This window comes from Mustela lutreola, chromosome 13 (assembly GCF_030435805.1).
Source record: "Mustela lutreola isolate mMusLut2 chromosome 13, mMusLut2.pri, whole genome shotgun sequence".
NCBI lineage: Eukaryota > Metazoa > Chordata > Mammalia > Carnivora > Mustelidae > Mustela > Mustela lutreola.
This window is the reverse complement of record NC_081302.1, coordinates 14,605,589-14,625,878: the sequence shown is the minus strand read 5'-3', so window position 1 is coordinate 14,625,878 and position 20,290 is coordinate 14,605,589. Positions and strand designations below refer to the sequence as shown.

General features: G+C 40.7%; 1 protein-coding gene across 1 annotated transcript in view; it reads left to right on the top strand.

The window, feature by feature from the left end:
* DNAJC3 (DnaJ heat shock protein family (Hsp40) member C3) overlaps window positions 1-20,290 on the top strand; it is a 63,195-nt gene that overhangs the window by 21,590 nt on the left and 21,315 nt on the right. The window contains exons 3-6 of the mRNA XM_059144384.1: window positions 3,835-3,959; window positions 5,784-5,858; window positions 18,390-18,542; window positions 19,999-20,180. Coding sequence (XP_059000367.1) covers window positions 3,835-3,959; window positions 5,784-5,858; window positions 18,390-18,542; window positions 19,999-20,180 — 535 coding nt within the window. The remainder of the gene's footprint in view (window positions 1-3,834; window positions 3,960-5,783; window positions 5,859-18,389; window positions 18,543-19,998; window positions 20,181-20,290) is intronic.

The window sequence follows — 20,290 nt, the reverse complement described above, 5'->3', positions numbered from 1 at the left end:
AAGGCAGAGGCTTTAACCCACTGAGCCACCCAGGGGCCCCAGTCCAGAATTATTTTATATAGACACTTTTAATATATGTGTAATCCAGTACTTAATACAAAAGCTATGTCATATATAATCCTCCTTGGAGGTTTTTTTGCATAGACCGAAATGGTCAGTTTTTTCCCAAATCGAAGTCCAATGCAATTTGTAGTGAAAGTGCTGCCCTGATAAGATGCCCGAAATTAGCACTGAGCATTCTTCTTTTCTTGAAAGAATTAGATGCAGAGTTCAAAAGAAGCAACATCTGTATTTGCAGATGCCATTGTTAATTTCATATGAGAGAATGATCTAAATAGCCAGTGAGGCACATCTCTTTAAGAGCTATGTCCATTCTCTGAAATCCCTGCGTGGGGCGGCTGGCAGGGAAAAAGGAGACTGTGTGAGCAGATGTTTGCTTTGCCTCCTGGGTGGGAGGAACTCCAAATTCAGACCGGCGAGGTCAGAATCTCCGAGCAGCTTCTCTTCCAAAAGCAGGAGATGGCAGCGTCTGCCAGACGCTCTGTGCCACCTCGGGCAGACTGCTGGGACCAGAGGACAGGACCAGCAGAGACCTCAGCCCTCTTCCTCTTTGGTATCTTCTGACAAAAACCTCTTCTGGGCTGAACAGAATGTGGCAACAAACCATTTGCTCCCCAGGTTTCCAGACCTGGCTCTGGAAGGAAGACCCATAGGGAGGGAGCCACATTCATCCGGAGGTTGGGAAATGTTTTCCTTGGTCTGTGGCAGGGCTGATGTTGGCATGGTTCCTTGTCCACAACAAGGTGACACTAGGGAAAGGAAACAAAATAGAAGCCTTTCTCGATGAGAAGGACCCAAGAATCAAGACCGGAAGCAAGGGAGGAGCTCCTGGGGTAGGGTCGGGTAGAGGAGACCCTGTGGGAAAGCTGGCTAGCTCCAGGGACCAAGTATTACAGTGTCTTATGGAAATGAAAGAAAGACCAAACAAGCTGTATGTGTTCTGACTTTGTAGTCCCTTGCTTGTCCTAGGCAGGTCTCAGTGTTGGCCTTGATTGTGGTGGTCATTCCGTTTCCTTTTATTTGAGTCCCTGTGGGCCAGATTATACAGAGACACAAAAGTGAATTTACTCAAGGAATTTGTTTTCTCTGGACTGAGGTGTGTGTATAAATAATAACAGAGGGAGTGGTAAGTGTTCTGGGCCCAGTAAGAGGTGTAGTATATTACAGAATGCTATGGAAATTGAGGGAATGGAAAGTATATTTTCACATGTGTAATCAAATAGGTTATTTAAGCTGTGCCTCAGAGGTCAAGTAGGATTTGGATATATGAAGTGGGTAGTGTGTGATGTAAACTCCAGGCCTTAAATCATGTCATTTGTAGTATTTACTTTTTTGCTTAGTGTAAATAAATAATGGAAAATGTGGTTTTTTTTTTTTTTTAATTAATGAATATAGAAGCACTTCATGTTCATTGTGACACATTTGGGAGTATGTATATATAGTATAAAGAAGAAAACCTGACCTGTCTGCCCCAGTAACTGCTGTTGACCTGTGGAGAGTCTCCTTTTACATTCAAAGGCAGTCTCTTAAGCATCAGAAATCCATAGTTTCAAATCATTCTCATGGCCACTTACGCTCACCCGACCCACATATTTAATTCATTGCACATTCTAAATTGAATATGAATTAAACCTAAAAATGTATCATGTATGCTCTAAATGTAGTTACTCTGTTTCTTAGTTTTTCTTCAGGCTAATTGCAGTCTTTTGTAGGAAATACCCTGTATGCAGGCTGCTGACTGCTCTTTTTCCCTTGTCTTCCAAGCAGAACTGACTAGGAGAGAAATTTCAGTGATGCTTAGCTGGGTTTGATGGATTGTTTCTGGTTTTTGTTTTATATTTGAGAAAAAATTAAGGTTTTTTTTTATTGTTAAAATGCCCAGTTCTCTTGGTTTTTCAAAAATATAACTATAATAAAATACGTATTACAATAAAATGCATATTACAAAAATTTACCATTTTGACCATCTGCGAGTGTATGAAGTTGGTGGCCTTACGCACATTCACACTTGTTTGTACAGCCCACACCAGTGTTCGTCTCTGGAGCTTTGTCCTCCCCCCAGACGGAAACTCCGCACCCATCAAGCAGTTGTTTCCCATTTATCTGTCTCTGCATTTCTCTCCTTTCCTCTTTCTTCTTTTCTTTTTATCATAGCCATCCTCATGGATGTGAAGTGATGTCTCAGCGTGGTTTTGATTTGCATTTCCCCAGTGATTAGTGATGTAAACATTTTTTCAGGTGCTTTTGGCTATTGGTACCTCTTACTTTCATACACGGTTTCGTCCCTGCTCTGTCCTCCTGCTCTACCTTTGCCCAGCAGTACTTCAGGTAGTTCAGTGCCATTAACAACTGCTCAAAACCATGATTTTCAATGATTATATACCATCCTGCCATACAGATTCCCATTTGCCATGTTTTTCAAATAATAAGACCTTCAGGGGTAGAGCTTTCAGAGAGTTTTAGTTGTAAATCTTACAGTGATGGCACATCTCTGTGCATAAATGTTTATTTGTTTAAGCCAGGTGGCCGGGTTTGGTCAAGAACATGTGTGTTTCAAGATTGCTTTCTAGGAGGACTGTTTGACAGCACAGGGTTTGCTTCCAACTGTGGGCACTGAGCAGGGTGGAATTAGCTCAAAACCTAGCATATTCATCTGTATGCCTTCTTTCCAATATTGTTAACTTAATTCGTCCTGCTCTCATTTCCACTCTCCTCCTTTGTCCTAAGATTTGTACCTTTAGTTCTTCACTGCCATTTGGATTGGAATTTGTGAGAGAGCAGAGATTGCACATTTCATATGTCAGTTTAATTGGAAGTCTGTGATTTTCTAAAATCCTGCGAATAGTCACCTTCTCGGTATTTTACTTAAGGAAGTTTCAGCAAAGACAAAGACTGAAATAGATACTTATGGAAGTTATGAGTTGCATATAGTTACTATTTTAACCAAGAGGTTGGCAAGCTTTTTCTTTAAAGAGCCAGATAATGAATTTTTAAGCTTTGTAGCCATACAGTCTCTGTGTTCATATTTTTTTATTTTTATTATTTGGCAACTCTTTAAAAATATAAAAGATATTCTTGATTTGAAGTCTGTGGGTTGGATTTGGCTCAGAGACCCTAGTTTGCCAATCCTGTTCTGGCTTTTTTTCCCCTTAAAGATTGTATTTATTTGTCAGAGAGGGAGAGGGAGAGATACAGAACACAAGCAGGGGACGCTACAGGCAGAGGGAGAAGCAGACTGCCCGCTGAGCAGGGAGCCCGATGCGGGACTGGATCCCAGGACCCTGGGATCAGGACCTGAGCTGAAGACAGAAGCTTAACCAAGACTAAGTCACCCAGGCATCCCAGTCCTGTTCTGCCTTTATTTGCAGTGATCTTGCTAGTCAACGCAACACATTATTGATGAAGAAATGCTTTTCTTAATGCCTTTCTTTCTTTTTTAAAAAAGGTTTTATTTATTTATTAGAGAGAGCTCAAGCAGGTGCAAGAAAAGGAGCAAGTGGGAGGAGGGACAGAAGGAGAGGGAGGGAGGGAGGGAGGAGGGAGAGAATTTCAAGCAGACTCTGTGCCGAGCGCAGGGCCCTGTTTGGGGCTCAGTCCCACCACCCGAGATCATGACTAGAGCTGCCACCAGGAGTTAGATGCTTAACCCACTGAGCCATGTGGGTGCCTCTTCTTAATGCCTTTCTTAAGAGAATTGCAAATTCTAGTACTGTTTAGGTTATTTGGTTTTTGAATAAATTACCAAGAGCTAATATTTGTTATTTCAATTTTCAGATGGTGATCCAGAGAACTATATTGCTTACTATCGGAGAGCTACTGTCTTTTTAGCTATGGGCAAGTCAAAAGCAGCACTTCCTGATTTAACTAAAGTAATTGAATTGAAGATGGATTTCACTGCAGTAAGTGCATCTAAACTTTCTTTAAGGGAGAACTTCATTTGGAATTTGGAAGAGTTAATTTGTCTTTTAAGGTGAGGACCAGCCTGCATAGCTGAAGGTGGAGAAAGCTGCCCTGGTGTAGTGGACTGGGCAGCAAGAGAAAGCCAGAGTGTCTGGAATCAAAGGTCTGTGTGAAACAGGAACAGTGGGTGCAGCCTCTGATTTTGAGAAGCGTGCCAGTGGTGTTAGCTTTGTGGTTTCGGAAGACCTCTGGAGGGCGGAGTGTGGGACAAGCTGTGAGGCTGCGTAACCAGCTGATCGAGGAGCTGAGCTCGCTGAAGCTGAAGTTCAGTGAAAAGGCTGTCAGGGGACGGACAGTAGTTCCCATTAAGGCTGTAGCAGGAAGAACAAAGGGCAGGAGATAGGTCGGTTAAGCAGTGGTTTGTGGTGAGGAATTAGACTGATCCTCCCCTGCAACCATCCCAGAAGCTTCAGAAATGGAGGAATTTACAGTCCTGATGGGATGTCCTGATGACTGGCAGGTCAGCGTAATGGCTTAAAATAAATGGATAAGTTAGATGGTTTCAAAATTAATTTGGTAACTCATTTATTGCTTATACCCTACCATATTCCAAAAAGGACTAGGGATAACTGAAAGGTATGGGTGAATGTTTGGAGTGAAATATTATTATTATTTTAGGATGGAATTCCCATCCTAAATGGGAATTTCTTTAATCTGTTACTTTACCTAGCTGAGTACAACCTATCAGAAGGTTAAGTAGTTCATTTTCCTAGGATTATAGTAGCTATTAGGTAGCTGAAGTGGCTTTCATCTTGCTATTTATGTGTGTTGATGCACTTAACAGAGGATTAGGGACATTTTTACATACTGTAAATGTAATCTATACGTTCTAGTGGACTATCGATGTGGTTTCTCTCTTATGGTCACATTGGTCATCAGAGCGTTGGTGTTCTTGGAAGAGCTGGGATTATGCACATGAAGAGGAATATCAAATCGGGTGGGGAGTGATGCACGCGGGAAGGGAAGAGGTGTTGTTACTCGGTTATAGTAGAGTGCATATATCCACAGAGAATTAATAAAAACAAAATAATTTCTAGAACTTTGATTGGTAAAGTCCCAAATTACACAGCCTTTTTTATAGTACAAAAAGTTATTACAATGGCATATTGTTTTTTAATTGAGATACAATGCACATATCATCAAATTCATCCTTTTTTAAATTGTCTAATTCGCTGGTGTCTTAGTATATTCACAAGGTTGTACAAACATCACCACTGTCTAGTTCCGGAACACTTTTGATACCCCCAAAAGAAATCTAGTCCCTTATATCAGCCCCTCTCCATTTATGCCGTGGCCTTTGGCCACCACGTATCTTTCTGTCTGTATGGATTTGCTTATTTGGACATTTCATGGAAGTGCAGTCATACAGTATGTGGCCTTTTGTGTCTGACTCTTTTCACTATGCATATTGTTCTCAAGGTCCGTCCATGTTGTAGCGTGTGTCAACACTTCATTCCTTTTTATGGTTGGATGATATTCCATTGTATAGAGAGACCACATTTGCTTATTGACGTTATAGTTGGTGGGAGTTTACAATTTGGGGGGATATAGCGCAAAAAGTATTTTTAAGGAAGCATACTTTAATAAAAGTAATGCACATTCAGTGGTTCCAGGAATTGTTCTTAAGAGTGCCAAGTCAAATAAATGGACATTGGAAAAATAAATATTTCGTTAATGTTTCATCAGCGTATTTGGTTTTATTCTTTGTGTTTAAAGAAAATTTGGAAATGCACGGTACTCAGAACACCTTTCCTTTTTTCTAGGCAAGATTACAGAGAGGTCATTTATTACTCAAACAAGGAAAACTTGATGAAGCAGAAGATGATTTTAAAAAAGTGGTAAGTTCAATATGTATTTGGCTTTACGAAGATGTTGAACATCTTTATGAAGATGAGTGAATATATTGGACTTTTTAATATTAAGACAGTTATCACTTTATAGCTAAAAGGGACAATCATATGTTTTGTGTATATAAAAGTCACAGTTTCAAATTAATGCATAGTGATTGACAGGAGAGAATCACTTTAATAGTTGAAAGATAAAGTATGTGGAAAGAATATATGATTGTTTTTATTAAAGATTTTATTTGAGAGAGAGGGAGTGAGAGAGAGCATGAGAGGGGAGAGGGTCAGAGGGAGCAGCAGACTTGCCGCTGAGCAGGGAGCCAGATGTGAGTCGAAAGCCATTCTTAACCAACTGAGCCACTTAACCAACTGCCCAAGAAAATAATTTTAATTCAGTTTATATAGCTCACATGTTTTGCTTTGTTTTGCATGAGGATCTAGAGAGGTCACCTGAACTATTCTAAAACTTCTTGGGAAACCCTTCATTTGATTTAAAAGGAAAAATGAGACATTTTTAAAAGGGAATTTTATAATTACCCATATGGTTATTTTATATATGTAAAGTGTTTTGGATTTGTTGGGATTTGTTGTTGTAAAATGTAATTGAAAAATGATTTAGAGGGACGACCAATGTCTTTATGTCCTCATATGCAGGTTTTAAGACCTGCATTTTTATTCTGTCTGGATTTGTTTCTGGAGTGGTCTAGAAAGAGCATACATACAGTGGACCTTTGACCAACAGGGGTTTGAACTCATGGGTCCACTTCTATGTGGACTGTGTAAATATTGTAAACATATTTTTTCTTCCTTATGATTTTCTTAATGAAATCTTCTTTTCTCTAGCTTACTTTATTGTAAGAATACAGTAGGTAATACATATACAAAAATATGTTAATTGACTATTTGTTAACGATAAGGCTTCTGGTCAGTAGTAGACTACTAGTAGTTAAGTTTTGGTGGAGTCAAGTTATACGTGGATTTGACTGGGTGGGAGGTGCCGGTTCCCCAGCCCTGTGTTGTTCGAGGGGCAACTGTATAAACCTTACTTGTTCATTATTTGCATTTTTGTAGTTTGTAAAAATGCTTAGTTATGATAACCACTATGAAAATAAAACTGAAATTTCTAATATTTTCTTAACCTTTGTCACAATGCTCAGTCATATGCAGAGAAATCCAAAAAACTTTAGACTTAATGTATTAAAATCTAATCGGTAGTTCTCTCATGGTCTCAGTAAAACTGGGTGTTCCTTTATGTTTACCTGATTTTCCTTACTGTCTGGGAAGAAGCTTGAGGACAGGTGGTGGGGAGGCCATGGTGTTAGGGTTGCCTTTCCCCAGCCCCGTTCTTGTACACAGAAAGTGTTGTGAGAAATTTGTTGAATGGATTGATGAATGATAAAGCGTAAAAATGGATTTCCTTCTTTCTAACAGATGGTTAAATCTATTACTTAGAATTTTTTTCCAATCACAATATTAGTGTAGCCTTTTAGAAATAACACAATTTAGAATAAAAGCTTTAGCAAAAATTAATTCTTGTTAGGTAATGGGTGTATCCTTTTGGAAAAGTGAGTTATTGGAACTCTTGGTATGTCTTGATTAATGTCTTTTCTGTGATTGATATTAAAACCTCTCAGAAACAAGAAGGGGAACTTTCGTGACACCACTTTTAGATTGTTTTCTAACAGTCATAACTTCTGCTAGTGTGTTCTTAAAACCAGGCTCGCTATTACAGGATTCGTGACATTCTGCACATGAGAATGTGCAGCTATACTGAATGATTTTTTTTTAGCTCAAATTTTTATTGAGATAATTGTAGATTCACATACAGTTGTAATTAATGATACAGAGAGGTCTTGTGTACCCTTTACCAAGTACCTACTTTCCCCCAGTGATAATGTCTCGTAAGCCTGCAGTACTGTGTTACAGCCAGGATACTGACATTGATACAGTCTACATGTCTATTTGGATTTCCTCAGTACTAGTAGTAGTGTTCACTTCTGTGTGTGTGTGTGTAATTCGATACCCTTTTTCTTTATACCCAGTTCATACTGAGTGCTTCTCTTGCCGGAAGGCTCCTTCCTGTTGCCCCTTTATAACCACACCCACTTCCCTCACGTACTGTTCTGGCCTCTCATCCATAACTTTGGGCAGCCACTAGTTTGTGAGTCGTTTCTTAAATTGTGACATTTCAACAATATTGCATACATGGACTTAAACACTGTATAAACTTTTGGCATTGACTTTTTTACTCAGTAGAATTCCCTGAAGATTCATCCAGATTGCTGTGTGTATCACTTTGCTTATTTACATGTTTGACTTGTCTGTTCATCATTCGATGGACCTTTCGGTTGTTTCCACTTTGTAAGTAATACCAATAAAACTGCTACGAACATTCTTTTTTTTTTTTTTGCTACAAAAATTCTTGTACATTTAGTGTGAACAGAAGTTTTCATTTTCCTGGGATAAATGCCTCAAAGTGCAGTGTCTGGGTTGTATCATAATTGCCTGTTTAGTTCTAGAAGGAACTTCCAAATGGCTTCTTAGAGTGACTGTGCCATTTTATGTTCCTCTATGTCCTTGCCAGTATGTGGTTTTGTCACTATTTTTTATTTTAGTCATTCAGAGAACTTTATAGTGACCGCTCATTGTTTTATTTTAGTTTATGACTGTTTTTTTTAGTTTATATTTCCCTAATGTTTAATGATCTTTTCTTGGGCTTATTTGGCATCCTTTTTGGTGTAAAGCTGGTTCGTGTCTTTTGCCCATGTTCTAATTGGATTGTTTACTTTTTCACTCTTGTGTTTTGGGAGTTCTTTATGTATTTTAAATACTTTATCACATGTGTGGTCTGCAGATGTGCTCGCCCAGACCATGGCTTGTCTTTTCCTCTTCACAGGGTATGTCAGAGAGTGAAAAATTTTAATTTTAATTTTGATGATGTCCAGTTTATTGGTTTTCTGTTTTCTCCTATGTATAGTGTTTTTGGTGTCATGTCTGAGAACTATTCACCAGTCCCTAGCTTCCAAAGATTTTCTCCTGTGTTTTTTTTTTAATTAAGTTAAATTTTATTTAATTTTGAGAGAGGAGGGCAGAGGCAGAGTGAGAGAGAGTGAGAGAGGAATCCCAAACCCAGGTGGCTCCGTTGGTTAAGTGGCTGCCTTTAGCTCAGGTCACAATCCCAGGGTCCTGGGATCGAACCCCACATTAGGCTCCCTGCTCAGCAGGAAGCCTGCTTCTCCCTCTTTTCCTTGTTTACACTCTGGTTCTTGCTAACTCTGTCTCTTTCTCAAATAGATGCAATATTACAAAAGTAAAGTCTGATATCATAAAATAGATGATTTCTGGGTCTGGTTTAAAAAAGACAAATTTTGTGTTTGTATTTTATCTTTACCAATCAAAGAATTCTTATACTTTTTTAGAGATTTGTGAATATAGATGATATATAATAACTTGTTTGCTTTATGTGTTTTTAGTTACATGGGTTTTTTGTGGTATTTAAGAGAATTTACCAGCCTATTAGATACAGAAAGATTTAATCTTACTAATAAAGTGCTATATGTACAACCAGGTGGGGATACTTAGCTGCGTTTTACGTAATGGAACGGAAGTTTGAATATGCTTAATCTCTTTTTGGGCTGCAGTGCAAATCTTGTTCTTTGTTACGTGTACAGGTTACTCTGCTGCTGGAGGGTCTCCTGTAAATAAGCATCACCTCAGGTCCCCACCGGCTATCCTGATCCTACATAGTATCTTACGTGGTTTGGTTTGTCTTTGAGCTGTCACTGCTGTCACCAGCACATGTGGTCACTTGTAGTTCAGTGACCATTGGTGCATCTTATTTGCAAGGCAGATTGGTAGATGTTAGAGGGTTGCTGATGAAGAAAACTAGTCTCTGCCTTTGGGAAGATTATACTAGGGTAAGAAATAATCGGGCAAATGTGATAACGTATGACTGAAGTGTTGTGATTGAGCCCTGCAGGCACAGGCGGAATGGTCACCTCACTTAACCAGGATTTGGGCGTCTGGTCAAGAAGAGCTTTCTTAAAGGAGGGGATGTACTAGAAATCTGAATATTAAGAGGGTGAATGAGTCTGTGTTAGCAGAGTGGCTGGGAGGGCATCCTCGCAGAAGGTGAACATGCTTGTTGCTTACGAAAATGACCTCGAGTTGAAACCCAGTTTTCCCAACACCATTTGTTGAAGTGACTGTCTTTTCCCCATTGGACTTCTTCTTCTTCTTTTTTTTTTTTAAGATTTTCTTTATTTATTTGACAGACAGAGATCACAAGTAGGCAGAGAGGCAGGCAGAGAGAGGGGAAGGGAAGCAGGCTCCCTGCCGATCACAGAGCCTGATGTGATGCGGGGCTCGATCCCAGGACCCTGAGATCATGATCCGAGCCGAAGGCAGAGGCTTTAACCCACTGAGCCGCCCAGGCACACCCCCCCTCCATTGGACTTCTTTTATGCTTTGTTGAAGATTAATTGACCATATGATTGTCGGTGTATTTCTGGATTTTTATGTCCTGTTCCCTTGATCTGTGTGTCTGTGTTTATGCCATTACCATACTGGCTTGATTACTACAGCTTTGTAATATAATTTGAAGTCTGGAATTATGATGTCTCCAGCTTTGCTTTTCTTTTTCAAGATTGCTTTGGCTATTCGTGGTCTTCTGTGTTGGCCTTGTTGTTGAGATGCTCTTATGATGTCCCATTGGACATGTCAGGTAGACAGCTTGCACCTTCGGCATCATTGTACACGTAAGAGGGAACAGTTAGGAATGCAGGCTCTGGAAGTGACTTTGAGCTAGACAGTCCTCCTGTTTGTAAAAGGGAGATAATCCAAAATGTCCGTTACGTTTCTTTGGTTTGGCTTAAATAGTGCCTGAAATATAGAAAGCTCTTAGTAAATATTTTCTCCTGTCATGATTGGTTTTCATCATTACCATCATCCAAAGCAAGACTTCTGGCAAGTTCATTCAATTTCTTTATCTAAAAATCATTCAATTTCTTTATCTAAAATTAGAGACCGTACAACCTACCTCATAGGTAACAGTATTAACTGAAAAAGAAAAATGGGCATGCGATGTAGGCATTAAGACATATATCCTGTTCCTCAGCAGTTTACCCTTTAGTTGGAAGAAATAAGCCCTACGTGTGAGAAAAGCTAGTAGTACAGAGATATTTATAAGAAGTGACATATAAGCTTGTCTAGATAACAAGATCAGATCAAGAATGACACATGACTAGAATTTGGGAAACCCACCCCACTTTTCTCCTGATCAGCTGTGTGATGTTTGGCGAGTTACCATTTGTGAGATTCAGTATTTTCATTTACAAAGTGGGAGTTGGTTGGGCAAGATGATTTCTTTGATTACTTCCTTGTTAAAAGAGTTTCTTAAGTGATTTAAACATTTAGAGAGAAGCGAAGGCGACTTTAGTATGGAACAGTTGGGGAAGCTTCGCGGGATGAGACTTGAGAAGGGTGTTGGCTTGATGAAAACTGAGGGAACGAAAGAGTTTCGGAATCTCGAGGATATCTTTTTTGTGTGTTATACAATTGTGAAAATTTAGCTATAGCCTCACATTTTCATGTTTCATTTCTGGTAGGTTTTATTTATGAATGTAACAAATCTTTGAGTTTCTATACTGCTAGGTTCAGTGACACTCTGGCTCATTTACCTCCTGATGCTGAATCCCTTTGGGGCAGCAATTCGGAGGATTGTTCTCAGGATCCCATTATACTGGTAAATACTGAGGACTCCGAAGAGCTTTGGTTTGTATCAGTATTCACAGTATTAGGAGTTAATTTTAGAAATTAAAAAAATATTTACTAATCTAAAAGTAACAAACCCATTATATGTTAATACAGATTTTTTTGCATGCAACCTAACTATATTTTCAAAAACAACAAATATTTAATAATAAGACCACTTATTTACATTTTTGCAAATCTCTTTAATATCTGGCTTATTGAAGACAATCAGGTTCCCAGATCTTATTTATATTTTTGTTGAAGTGTTACTGAAGAAAAGGTGGCTCACACATTTAAGTGGTTGGAAAACGAAGAATGTTTTAATAGTCATTTTATATAGTTTTGCAGATTCTTTGATGTCATAGCAACCTCCAGGAGTTGTCACTGGTTAGTTACAGTGTGGACTCTGCAATCTCATGAGTGAACTTTTAGGACTCTGTCATAATGAAATCCATTGGTTTATGCTGTACTTCGAATGTGTTGTCTTTTATCTGTATATACTGTGTCCCCACTGACCTCTGAAAGGGTAGTAGGGACTCCCAGGTGTCCCTGGATCACCCTCTGATCGCTGCTGTTGGGTTTATACCGAAGAACATAATTGCAGCTTTGAAAGTTATGGGCATTTTTAACCTGGCCAGACAGTTAGACACTTTCCTGTAAAGTGGTTATCCAAATGTACATTCCCACCAGCGACGGAGGGGGGTTCCGTGTGCCCCATATCTTCAGCAACACTTGGTATGAACATTGTCGTTTTTGCTGGTTTGGTTGGTATAGGAAATGCAACTTGATGTCTCTTGTCTCTATTTCTATTAGGTTCTGTTTCTCCAGCTGTTTGTTTTCTGTCCGCCTGCCCTTCTCTTCCTTCCCTCCTACAACTGACTTGGATTTTTCTTCCTTATTCTGTTCTTTCTGTACTGTCATGCCACTGTGTCTTTTTCTTTTAGTCGTTACTCAGGAATTTTAACATGCTTGCTTTTAATAAGGTTTACAGGTAATCACTATTTTTAGCTTCCTCTAGAAAATTACAAGTACCTTAGAACACTTTAACTCAAATCACTCCCCCCTTGACTTGGATACAATTGCTTTTCAAAAATTAGTTGGTATTATTTTACGGGGCGCCTGGGTGGCTCAGTGGGTTGGGCCGCTGCCTTCGGCTCAGGTCATGATCTCAGAGTCCTGGGATCGAGTCCCGCGTCGGGCTCTCTGCTCAGTGGAGAGCCTGCTTCCCTCTCTCTCTCTCTGCCTGCCTCTCCGTCTACTTGTGATTTCTCTCTGTCAAATAAATAAATAAATAAAAATCTTTAAAAAAAAATTTAAAAAAAAAAAAAAATTAGTTGGTATTATTTTTGTATAGTTCCCTTAACAAAGACTGCAGAAACAATTTGTGAAGGCGAATTTTAGAAGTCATTGGGGAATGTTGCAACATACCTCAAATATTACATATTTTTCTATGTTATCAATTAGTATCAAATGAAAAATGTAAATTTGTGCTACTTACCTCTTAATACCATAATTAAATTTAATAGGGTTGGAAAGATTAATTTCTTGAGCAACAAGCAGTTTGGTGACTATATTTTCTGCCAGAATCTAATTTTATTTTGACCTTGAGTCAAATTAAGGTTTTATTATTCTGGGACTTTTTTTTTTTTTTTTAAAGAATTTTATTTATTTGACAGAGAGAGATCACAAGTAGGCAGAGAGGCAGGCAGAGAGAGAGGAAGAAGCAGGCTCCCCACTGAGCAGAGAGCCCGATGTGGGGCTGGATCCCAGGACCCTGAGATCATGACCTGAGCCGAAGGCAGAGGCTTTAACCCACTGAGCCACCCAGGCACCCCCTATTCTGGGACTTTTTAAAAAGATTTTATCTATTTATTTGAGAGAGAGAGGGAGTGCACGGGGTGGAGAAGGGGGGTGGAGGAACAGAGGGAGAGGGACAAGCAGACTCTGCAGGCGGGGCTCAGTCTCACGACCCTGAGATCACACCTGAGCCAAAACCATTAGAGTCAGATGCTCAACCGACTGAGCCACTCAGGTGCTATTCTGGGACTTTAATTATGCTAACTTTCATAGAGGACACCCAGTTTAAGTTGGCTGATATTAATGCAATGGGAAATGAATAACCATTTAAAGTATTGCATTCTGTCCTCATTGTCAATTTATATACTACAGAAAGTTCAGAAAAGGAGCTTGGAATTTTTATTAGCATTTTTTTTTTGAGTACTTGCTGTGTGTTGCATAAAGTATCTTTTTAATTTCTCAGTGACTGTTCCTCAGGGTGTAAGCATTATAGATGTAGGAAATGTTAGGGCTCGGACGGAGGCAGTGGCCAAGAGAGAATTCTTGAGACATCTTCGGTCCAAAAAAGGTGGTTATTATTAAAGCATGGCCCTTGGGCAGAAAGAGCTGTGTTGGGTTGTGATGGGTGACTGACCATACACTGTGAGGTCGGGAAAGGGTTAGGGACGGTTTCCCGGACCTTGAGGGGCTTGCCGTTGTGAGGGGCTTGCCGTTGTGAGGAAGAAGTCATTTATAACTGTCTAATCACATCTTAGTCATGAGACCCTTCAGATATGTATGGTGAGCCATATGCTTGCTAATATGTATCTTGGCAGGGAGCGGGGTTTGGGTAGGGATAAAAGAGGTTTCCAAAGGGATTTTTATATGTTAAAGTAGACTCACAGCATCCTGGGCATTGGGCTAAGATTGCCTTTTGCCCTTAGCAAAGTATCGACATTGAGGTAGTTGAGTTCCTAGAGGAAAGTCACTCTGCCTGTTTCAGGGACTGGCCAGTGGGCTATAAGTGGGAAGGAAATTGAATTTTTTCCTTTTGCCTTTGTTTCCTACATCATTATTATCCCCCTTTGTTTTATTTTATTTATTTATTTTTTTAACTTTTTTTAAAAATTTTATTTGACAGAGAAGAGACAGCCAGAGAGGGAATACAAGTGGGGAGTGGGAGAGGGAGAAGCAGGCCCCCCGCTGAGCCAGGAGCCTGATGCGGGGCTTGATCCCAGGTCCCTGGATCACGACCGGAACTGAGGGCAGATGCCTAAAAACGGAGCCACTCAGGCGCCCCTCCCCCTTTGTTTTGGTGAAGAAAATGTAAATAATATATGGATAATAAGTGATAAAGTAACGGTTTGGGAATAGGTGGGTTTTTTTTTTTTTTTCCCCATTTAGACTTTATTTTAAAACATTAATAATATAAAATCTCTTGGGCAATATTCATAATCTGGCCATTGAAAAAATGGTAAAACTACTCTATTATCTATTGCTGCTTAACAAATTACTCAAAGTTAACAGCTTAAAGCAACACACAGCTCATGGGGTCAGGAACCGGGGCAGGTTTAGCCGCGTCCTCTGCTTCAGGGTCTCTCACAGGCCACCGTCAGGCATCAGGTGACCTTGCTGTATTATCTGAAGGTTTGGCCGGTGAAAGAACTGCTTCCAGACCCCTCTCATAGTTGGCAGGATTTAATTCCTCTTGGGCTGATAGACTTGAGGCCTCTGTTTTTTTTCCCCGAGTGTTGGCTGGAGGCTTCCGTTGGTTCTTTCCTTCGTGGGCCTCCCCGCGAAGCATCGCACAGCATGGCGGCTTGCTTCGTTCGAGAGTGAGTGCTAGCCAGAGGGAGTCACCGGCTTTGTACCTAACCGAGGAAGTGACATCCTGTCACCTCTGTCATATTCTGCGTGTTAAAAGGAGTTCCTACTCCATCCTAGGGGAGGGGGTCCCACAAAGGTATGAGTTCCAGGAGGTGGGGGTCTTTTGGGGCCATCTTAGAAGTCTGTCTGCCACAATTATCAACCCTTGTTCTCATTCAAAGTCCCAGAAATAGCGGTGTATTTAGATGACAGAGCAGCGCGCCCCTTTTAACCACCCCCACCCCATAGCTACTATGGGTGATGGAGTAAGTGATAAGAAATATCGTCATTGGTCTCCCATCCAAGTACTAACCAGGCCCGACCCTGCTTAGCTTCCGAGATCAGACGAGATCGGGCGCGTTCAGGGTGGTATGGCCATAGAGGAATCTGGATGAAGGATATACAGGAATTTTCCTTACTATCTTCATAACTCTTCTGTAAAATTATTCCAAAATAAAAAGGTTTTTTTCAATGTTAAAAAAAAAAAAATATCGTCATTGGGAGAGGTTTGTCTGAGAGGGTTAGAAATATGAAACACAGAAGAAGGGTTATGAAGGAGCGTGAAGAGGGAGGGAAATGCTAACAGAGACCACCAGGCTCCACCCGCACATACCCCGGGAGGAGTCCCCAGCCAGCGGGAAGAGTGAGCATGTTCATCCCATTCAGCTTACTTTGAAACCCCCCAGGGTTAGAAGTCCTTAGTTTGTTTCTCAAACTCCTTTCCTACCTCCTTGCAAGAGTCCCTCCTTCTCCTCCCGGCTCCCCGCCTCCTCTGAGAGGCCTGGAGGACCCCAGCTCACTGGACTCCCTCCTGCCCATTCCCACTGGGCACTGAGCGCGGCTGAGCCCTCCATGCTCAGCCTCAAGCTCTAGGGCTTCTGCTGCTCTCACCTTCCAACAAGGAAAATCATGTGGTAGACATTAGACTCTATGAAGTTTGAGAAAAAAAAAAAAAAAAAGAATGTAAATTCCATCCAGGAGAGGCAGTCTCTGTGTAAGGCCATGGCATGCTAATCTACGGCTGTTTTATCATCCTCACGTTTTTCCCGAGCACTTCTGGCAGAGCACGCTGGAAGAAGGATGTATGTGTATCAGTCACTTTGCTCTGGGTAAAAGTCACTTATTAACCTGTTTCCTATATGTACACTACCGTCCCCTAGGATATCCTGTTCAGAAGTTGGAATTGGATAGCAGTATTCCAAAAATCAAAGTACTCAAAAATTCAAAAATACAGAAAAGGATATCCTATTCCAGATATCCTACGCCAAAAGGGGCAGCAGTGTACGTATAGGAAACAAGTTAATAAATTACTTTTACCCAGAGCAAAGTGATACACATCTTTCTTCCAGTGTGATCTGCCAGAAGTGTTCAGGACCGTCCTGAGAATGATAAAACAGCCGTAGATTAGCATGTCATGGCCTTACAGTGACTCCCTTCAACTGGGTAGTTCGGTCCTGCAGGGACAGTCCTCCTCTGAGCAAGCTGAGGTGGTTAATTTCTAGTTACCTCTGAATACTTGGGAGTTCTGTCTGTTCCGTCAAAAGCCAATGGTTAAACAGACAAAACAATACCTAAGGTATCCAAAAAGCAAAATGGAGACATATAGAACCTCTACTCAGAAATAGTATTCTTGAGGTTTCACATCTGGAGTGTTCTTTACCAGGTAGCTGGTGGTGGGTGTTTTTACCTAAAAGAGGGAGCAGTATGATTGGTCAGTTGAAAGAGAGACATTTCTAGAAATAATCTACCATTGGGTGCACCTCACCCCAGATTGGATCCTATCAACTACAATTCCCATCTTAGTAAGAATGTTCGATTTCAGGAATTATTACATATAAACTAGGAAAAATCAGGGAAAATGTTCCCCCCACTTGCCCAAGTCAGAGCTTTTTAATGTAGGCACTCAGTTTTTCTAAGCCATTAAGCTTAAGATTTTCCATTTCGAGGAAGAAATTGTTGAGTTGCTTTTTCTGAGGCCAGGCTGGGAGTAGGAATGAACTATAAGCAGACACAAGGGGTCTTAAAATATTGACAGAAATGGTCTAAAACTGGGGTAGTGGGTACATACTTGCTAAATATGTTAAAAGTCAGAACTGTGCACTCAAAACAGATGAATTCTGTGGTATGGATTATACCTTGATAAGGTTATTTATTTATTTGACACAGATCACAAGTAAGCAGAGAGGCAGGCAGAGAGAAGTGGAAGCAGGCTCCCCGCTGAGCAGAGAGCCCAGTGTGGGGCTCGATCCCAGGACCCTGAGATCATGACCTGAGCTGAAGGCAGAGGTTTTAATCCACTGGGCCACCCAGGCACCCCGATAAGGTTATTTAAAAAGAGAAAATGTGTAGACCTCTTAAAACTCTTGAGTCTTTTAATAAAAGGTGTTATTCTCTCATTTTTCCCCATAATTTTTTTCTCATTACACCATAGCCTCTCTGGTATCAAATCTTCATCCTATAACCTCTTAAAAAAACATGCCCTCTCCTCAGTTTCCCTGGTTTTCATTATTTTGGTAAAATTATTTTATACTTAAAAATACACAATTAGGGGGCGCCTGGGTGGCTCAGTGGGTTAAGCCTCTGCCTTCGCTCAGGTCCTGGTCCCAGGGTTCTGGGATTGAGCCCCACGTCGGGCTCTCTGCTCAGCGGGGAGCCTGCTTCCTCCTCTCTCTCTCTGCCTGCCTCTCTGCTTGCTTGTGGTCTCTTTCTGTCAAATGGATGAATAGAATCTTAAAAAAAAAAAAAATACTCATTTAGGAAGTAGAGCTGGAAGGCAGGATACACGGGACGCCCATGAGCGCGCAGAGCCGTACGGAGAGGGAGGCGAGTGCTCGCTGTCCTTCCTTCCTCTCTGTCCTGTCATATTCCCCAATGTGTTTGCTTCCTGGTAAGGTTCGGGGACCCAGGCCTGTGACCCCCACTGTCCAGCTTGCGTCTGTGTCCTGTCCCGAGTGGGGGTGACTTTCCCTCCCGCTTGTCAGCCCCCGGGCACGTGCTCGGATGGGCCAGCGTGGCCGGTGTCTCTTCCCTTCGCCTCCGGTGAACTTGGTGTAAAATGGTCAGATCGGGTGTGTACTGCGGGAATTAGGTTTAAGAGATTAAACATTTCTCATTAATTTCTCGTTCTGATAGCTCAAATCTAGCCCAAGTGAGAGCGAAGAAAAGGAAGCCCAGCTGCAGCTTGGGAAGTCTGACGAGATGCAGCGTTTGCGTTCCCAAGCGCTGGACGCCTTCGAGAGCGCGGACTACGGCGCGGCTATAACCTTCCTTGATAAGATTTTAGAGGTGAGTTTCCCTGGCGGTGCGGCTGCCAGGCCTGGCGCCGACTGCTTTGCACGGTAAGGCACATTTATAGACTTGGACACGTTATGCATTACAAGAAACCAAGATAGGGATAGAATCAGGTGGGTCTTCGGGCTTTTAGCTCTGAAGTGAAAAGCTGGTGTTGGTACAGAGCAGAATGTGGGCTGAGGTTTTCAGTAAATGTGCTGGAGGTGCCGCAGAGGGGGCGTTACGTATCGTTATATATCACTTGCTTTGGTATTTCTGTCTCATTTTACATTCTGTGTTGGGGGGAGAGAGCTTGAGAGGTTCGATAATGGGATTAAAGATGAAAGAATTGGTTGAAGGAAAAGGAAGAATCACGTTTGTGGCCAAGAGGAGTGGTTAGAATGGGAAGCTTCTAGGGAAGCAGCAGATGAAGGGTTGACAAGATCCGGAGTTCTAGATGGGAAACCCGAGTCTGTAGTCTTCTCGCCGCTGACGGGCTGAATGGCAGAGGGTTTCAAGGAGGAAGTCGACTAAAACCCTCAAGTAGAAGCAAGCATAATTCATGTGTATTTATCATTTTCATAGCACCTTGGGATGTATGTGGATTCGGTGCTTCTTTGATGATTTTGTAGAGGAGATCACGTGGTGTGGTCCAGCAGAATTTGTGTTTTATTATAGCATTTTAATGCTTTATTAAGAAGATACAAAGTTAAAATTTTTTACCTTCCAGTAGTTAGACTATCCATTTTGACCTAGTTTATTACTCAAGATATTTTCTTAATGTACGGTATTGATTTTGATATCTTAATACATGTGAAAATTTGATATGACTTTAGAAAGAACAACTCAGAAGTATATAAAAGATACTTCACCAGGCTTTTTTGTTGGACTTTTGGGCTTAAGTTTTGAAGAATACTAGTCCGTTGATGAATATCGTCGACTTCTTCATGAAGTAGAAATGGTGAAGCCTCAACCTTCCCACATTGTTTCCCCTCTTTTCTTTCTTTTTGTGATACGAGGGTTTAATTTCAAAGAGATAACAATTTATAAAAGAGAATTCTATTTAGTTATTAGTAGAACAGAAATATTTTACAGATGTAGAACCTAGATTTTATTTTTTGAGACTAGATTATAGAATATTCTTTTCAAAATCAGATATGCTTCACTGGGAACAACCTTTTAATAGTAATGCCATGTATTCTTACTTTCAGAGTTTTAAAATTATATAATTGAAGGAAGTAGGAAAGGGGCCTCATTAGTATATGCAGGATATTCCTTCCCCCATTTAAGATGTCCTTGCAGAAATTATTTTGTCACATCTAAATTGTATCAGACTTTTTAGTACTATTTATAATACAGAAATCACATTACGCGAAGGTGGTTTCACGTCAATAAATATGCAGGCAAAATGTGTGGGAGGGAGTGTGTGTAGTTTGCTGTTTCGTAAAGTCTAATTCTCTTGTTTCTCAAGGTTTGTGTTTGGGATGCAGAACTACGGGAACTTCGAGCTGAATGTTTCATTCAAGAAGGGGAACCTAGGAAAGCAATAAGTGACTTAAAAGCTGCATCAAAATTGAAGAATGATAATACTGAGGCTTTTTATAAAATTAGCACACTGTACTATCAACTAGGAGACCATGAACTGTCTCTCAGGTCAGTTCCAGTGACATGCACATCTCATCTTTTTCTTGTTGGCAGTAAGATAATCATCCCATTTTCTTTTTAATTTTAAGTTAAAACTGTGGTTAAGGCTGTTTTTATGT